This window comes from Hyalella azteca, unplaced genomic scaffold (assembly GCF_000764305.2).
Source record: "Hyalella azteca isolate HAZT.00-mixed unplaced genomic scaffold, Hazt_2.0.2 contig1887, whole genome shotgun sequence".
Classification (NCBI taxonomy): domain Eukaryota; kingdom Metazoa; phylum Arthropoda; class Malacostraca; order Amphipoda; family Hyalellidae; genus Hyalella; species Hyalella azteca.
Window position 1 is genome coordinate 3,465 of NW_025932182.1, and position 6,155 is coordinate 9,619.

General features: G+C 39.3%; 1 protein-coding gene across 1 annotated transcript; it reads right to left on the minus strand.

Moving 5' to 3' along the window:
• Nucleotides 1–572: 572 nt before the first annotated feature.
• Nucleotides 573–5,561, minus strand: LOC108677282 (NEDD8-activating enzyme E1 catalytic subunit-like). The gene is made up of 8 exons (XM_047884305.1): nt 5,506–5,561; nt 5,038–5,076; nt 3,498–3,645; nt 2,960–3,076; nt 2,173–2,359; nt 1,404–1,609; nt 1,004–1,181; nt 573–688 (listed from the first exon to the last, which is right to left on the minus strand). The coding sequence occupies exons 1-8, from the start codon at nt 5,559–5,561 to the stop codon at nt 573–575; spliced, it is 1,047 nt and encodes a 348-aa protein (XP_047740261.1).
• Nucleotides 5,562–6,155: the final 594 nt, after the last annotated feature.

The following is a 6,155-nucleotide window of genomic DNA, read 5'->3' on the forward strand; positions in this document are numbered from 1 at the left end:
AATGTGTAATACGGCCAGTTCGAAAAAAAACACGCCAGTTTAATTGTACGTTTATCTCGATCGCAAAACGTCGGAATGATGCCAAATCATGTGATATTTTATACTTTATACGAGTGAGAAAACTTATTGCAAATGATGGTTTAAACTTTAAGGTTATGCGACTAATCCAAGACTAAATTATCACAGTTTATTCTCAATTCAAAATTATTGAATACAATATCGACAAAAACTTATTGACTGCGAAACTCTTTTTTTTGGCCAAAATTAATCAATTAATTACAAAAAATTTATACTAATAGTCAAAAAGCCGAACCTGGGCTTCTAAGTCTGAAATTCCGAACCTTGCAAACTTGGAGTTTGCGGCAAGTGAGAAGTTCTGATCGCGACGAATTTATTACTTATAACTGCAATAAGCTTTGAGATCAATGGTTTCTCTCGGTTTGTATCAACTCCGGAAGTGGCAGAACTGGAAGCTAATGAGTTGAACAACATTAAGGAGGAAATTAATTAGTTATGGGAAACAAGTGGACACTGAAGAAGATGAATAAGAATAATAATAATTTGAATAGATATTAAGATAGTGGTGATGACACGTCCATAGGGAGACTGAGTCGCAGGTTAAAAATGATCGAATTTGGCGACGTTACGTCGGCGACTGCGAGCTGCACTCCGTCGCTCAGGCCCAAGTCTGTGCAGCAGAAACAAGGTACACTGTTAGAAAATCGACCGTAAAAAAAACGTTCCCACCGGCGTTACAGTGGCCGGTTATTTACCGTTAAATTAAACGACGGGAACGTTTTCCCGCACGAAAACGGTACGCCCGTTTTGTACTTTACGGCTTCCTACAGTTTCTTTCATACAGACTATTGTAATCCGACATAGCCACACATAAGAAGACATAGCGAGACATAAGGAGACAAAGCGAGACATAAGAAGACATAGCGAGACATANGTAGTGCTGGCCAAGATGATGTTTTCAACTCGTTTCCATGAGGCATCAAACTGGATTTTTTTATTTTCGCTTTCAATTCAATTTTTTTCACAGAGATATTATCTGTATATGCGGTAACACTTACTTGATACTGCGGAGAATCTTTCAATTTGTCAATCAGATTTTGTAAGGAGTCTGTAGGAGCCATGGACAGCTCTTGTGGCACCTGGCTGCATACCAAGCAAGTGCTCTGTAAACAAGTTACAGACAAGATGAAGGAATGAGTAAAAAACTGAATGCAAAATGATAAATTAACCATAATGTAGGATGTGTACTTTGGTAACAATCTAACGCGCGTGACCAACATATGAGCGAGTTCTCAGCAGATCACACAACTTAACAAATTTGTCATTCTATATATATTTTAAAACGTTATTTTCAAACGATTAGTCGTGAATGCCTTTTGAGTCACCTTTTTCTCGTGTTCGTAAGTATAGGTGTAGATGCCGTCAGCGTCGTTGAAGACGCAGTAGTTGTTCATGTGGTGCGCGACCTGCGTGGCGACCTTGAGGCACTCTGTGGCGCACGCCGCGGCGATCACGGCGTTCGTGGACGCCACCGCCGGGATGATGTGCTTGATGACGCCCTGCGTCAGGCGGTACGTCACCCCCGTGATATCTGCAACACATGATTCAAACGTCATCATGGTGGTACTGGCATACCATCAATTCGTAGTTATACCATAAAAAATTGTGTCAGAACTAGCAATTGAATCGATTTCGAAGTCGTATGAGTTGTAGGTCTGACAGTATCCCATTGATAGGCATGGTTGTCCTCGATTAAAATCTGAGTAAGGCTCATGTCAGATTAGTGATGATGGTTGAGCTCGCCTGATGACATCCATCAGGCGAGCCATTTTTAACACATCCATGATGTATTTCATGACTGTTACTAGTCATAAAATGTGCTAGTTTTGACCTGTGCTTTTAATGACTGGTGCTAGTAAGGACAGGTGGCAGTGATGACTGACGCTAGTGTTAACTAGTAGTGTTGCTACAGAATTTTTTTGGAAGGTATACCAGACACTATTTCAATAACATACAATAACCAATAGTTTTAGTTAAGTTAACCTGGAATATCAGCAGTCAGAGCACAGATGTTCAAAGTAACAGAAAATTCAGAAGCAAACAAATGGAAACAAAAATAAGAAAGTCGGTGTGCAGGAGCAAGGATGAACTCACTGAACTCAGCAGCGCGCTTCAAAGACTGCTCGTAAATCCATGAAATGTGCTGGGGGTCGTCGCCGTCTATAGCGCACTCGTCTCCCCCGAAGGGGTTGTCCTTAGGCCACAGCAGCACCTTCACGTACTCTATGCAGTGCTCCGGCAGACGCGGAGTGTGCGCTATTGTGCACATAGGGAATGTTATCTGCAAACATCAGACCACACATACAATAACATCGGTGGCACCTTGATGGCTCTGCAGATGAGGTACAGTAACGAGTCTGCAGATAATGTAACACTGTAACGAGTCAGCAGAGCGAAACTCAAGAAACTCGTTCTATTTTCATCTCTACAGAGACGGAATAGTTTGGTGAATTTTCGGTCAATAGTATGCAATTTATTCATTTTTATCCTGCAAGTAAAATATTCCCTGCCGTCTTAAAAAACGTTTAAACTCAATGGATTGGCGCCAATGAAAAAAGTTGACAGCAAAATAAATAATAGGCGACAGCAAAATGTGTCTACATTCTTCACCATTAAATTATTATTATTTATACAGAAAATTAGCAACAGATTTGATGTAAGAACTTTCGTATCCTAGCTGCACTGAATAGTGTAGACTTAGGAGACAAGACAAATATAGTAATTCCGTATAAGGCCAAATAAATGAATATTGCCCAGCAATAATGACTGCTTATGATCATACTTGAGGAGGGAAACTTTGTGAGTTATTCGTTATAATCATACTCCGTATAAGGTCAATCTCAAACACATGCCTAGCAATAATGACTGCTTATGATCATACTTGAGGAGGGAAGAGATCAAGCGTGCACTCGATGCAAGCCGTCATGCCGGGCAGCACGACGCGGGCGCTGCCTTTGAAGCCTTCTGTGCCTCCATCAATGAGAGGGATAACGCTGCTCTGCAATGGCAAACATGATTTATTAAGCCATTTTTCATGAAATTGTTGAGAACTTTATGGACTAAAGAAATTGTGCACTTTTCATGGTAAATTTCTCGACTGCAACTGATGATCTACCTTGTGCACTGAATTATTTAATAACATGCTGTTTAAGAGAAAAATTTCATTATTTCAATCTAACATTTTTGAAATGATTTTGTACTAAAAATTGAGCAGTTCCAAGAAAACATAAAATAATGTTCAGTGCTGAAAAATAGTCAATTTAAATAAAATAATTTGCTACTTGAAACTCCAGATTTAACAAGCTTAATTTTTCTTGAATTAACTTTCTTACATTCTTAAGAATTGAATATCTGTCTAGAAATCTACATTTTAGGACAATGCAGTCCATCAAAACGATGAGTGGTGTTAACATCAATACCTGGTCAAGCTCGCCATCTGTGTACTGCAGGAGAGACACCAGCACGCTGTTAATCCAGCGCCGCGCCACCACAGAGTCAAGGCCACACACAATAATGTGGAACTGCTGGTACCAGGACTCATCAAAGTCTTGGATTTTACAATAGTGTCTGGGAAAAATTTAAGGTAACATTTACATCGTCAAATGATCAATTTGATGGTACGCAGTCCTTGAGAATTATCCAGAGTAATACAATCATATGTACATATCTTGGTCTATAAACTTCAAGATCCTCTCAAGTAACAAGTACCCAGAGTTTGGTTAGACACACCAACCTAAGGCCATGCTAAAAGCCCCACTAGTGACACTGAGAAATGAAGTGAGCCTACCAAGGCTGGACCCATTGCTAGCTTCTCTGAATTTGGCGCAGTCATGATTGTGCAAACAGTGACATTAACCAATGTGCTTCAGAGACGCAAATAGTTACATGAACTTTCATTAAAAATCTTTCTAAAGGACTGGTCATTAGAGTAATTGTCAATGGACATGTCAACAGGTTTTTTGTACAACAGAATATAGAAATTCGATTTCATTTGGAAGGAAGATTTACCTTATATCAAAGAGGTTATCTAAAATTGTAACACTAATACATTATACATAAGTACGGAATGGTGCTTTTGTAAGATCAAAAATAATACTTTCCTTCTTTGAACATGAAGAAGAGCAAATCAAGTAAAGTGTCCCATCAAGTAACTCATCGAAAGGCATACCTACATCAACACTGATAATGTTGATGAACACCTAATTGAATACTGTAACACCAAAATAATTCTTTCTGTTCAACTTCTAGTGACAAGATTCAACTACGGAAGACTCCACAGTTGAGAATCATGTAAAAATAAGTAAAAATGTAATGCTTTTACCAAACAAAATCTGATTGCTATCCTAAATTGCAGTTAGTCCCAGATTTTAAATGATCGCCATATCACAAATATGTCTGAAATGTAAAAAATTAGTGTAATTAAATGCCCAAAAAATTTTGGGCTCCATTCTTACATTATTGTTAAAAAAAAAATAACTCAGTACTCACTGCAGTGAGTGACAGAGAGCGCATTTTCTCGTTGACAAAAGCATGAAGTCACGGATGGACAGACAGACTGACAAACAGACGGACAGACGGACATGGCGAGCACAATAGTGCATTTTTTTCATAAATGAGATAATGCGCTAAAAAGTGGTTATCATTACAAGAAAATTCATAAAAAAATTGTAATGATACTTGATGCAGGGAAAAAAAGAAGAATCTTGCATGATATTTTAATGTGATATTTATTAATTTCTTCCCGTTGTAAATTGTAGTCCCTTTTAAATTTAATGTAAGATTGAATATATATAATGCATAAATGCATTAAGTACTTTCAAATTCATGAGTGAGGTGAGAAAGCTCATGATAAAGTTATTTTTGTCAGTTTGTTCTAAATAGTAAAATTCATGAACAAGTATTTTCTGAATACTAGAATTTTATCATTCATGCCTTATAAACTATGTGATTAAAGGATACGGAGTAATTTTACAGCTGTCAACCTCAGTTGAGAGGATACTGATAGGAAAAGACAGAATCAACAGCTCAATGTTTAATGTAAGCTTTGCATTGTCTGTCTTGCCATCTTATGTAAGTATCTGGGCCAATCCCAGGGCTATCAGTGCATCAAGGTTAATACCTTTGTAAGCAAGCCATGGCAGTGCTTCTGATGTCAAAATTTTGTCCATAATGCTGTGGATTGAAAGGGTCCAACTTGATTTATTGGACATAGCGGCCCCAATATGTGAAAAATTGCCCTGCCTCTGGCTCTGGTTGCTCAGCTCCTAATTGTAGTAACTGTTGAGGTCCCCACACAGCATGCTATTAGCTATGGAGGGTGCCCACACAGCACACATGAAGTTTGAATCTCAGGTTTAGAAAACAAGGACAAAAAAACTTCTTACAGTTACAGGGATGCAGAAGCCAGAAAGATCAGCTGTGACCCACCAAGTAGAACCTTCCAGCCTCCTCAATATTCCAGGGTAGCACAGCAGTCCACCCATGGGTACAATTCTCAAAACCATAAAAGGTTTGCAAAAAGCCACAACACCTTGGCAAAATCAGTTGCCAACCATACCTGTGGCAGTAATGAATCCTCTGATTCAGTGATATGGGCAGGCTGAGTAGCCAGAGTTAGTGTTAGCCTGAGTATCTGTTCCCATTCCCAACCAGTTACTAGTCTACTAGAGGGCAGAGAGCAGCTCAACCAATTTGGTAACTTACCAAACTGGTTGAGCTGCTCTCACTCTTGAGTCTTCAAGACTCAAGAGTTTTGTGCCTTTGTGGCAACTCTGCAAAAATCAATATTGTCAACAGTTACTAATTTGCAGAAGACATATTCAAAGCTCCTGAGCAGTCTACCTTCTCTACAGTCTACTGACAATGCACAGCTCCCAGTCAAACCATCACCAAAGCCACGTGCTGCTTCATTGCAAGAACCTGAACCCATTGAGACAGAACTGGTGTCTGGTAATGATGGAAACTGAAATAGAACAATCACCAATCACTGCTGGCCAGTACCTGCTGCGCTGAACAAAGCTGAACATTCAAGCAAAGCACAACCTCCTCCTAGCCCTAGGCTCCTAGCCTCCTAGTGC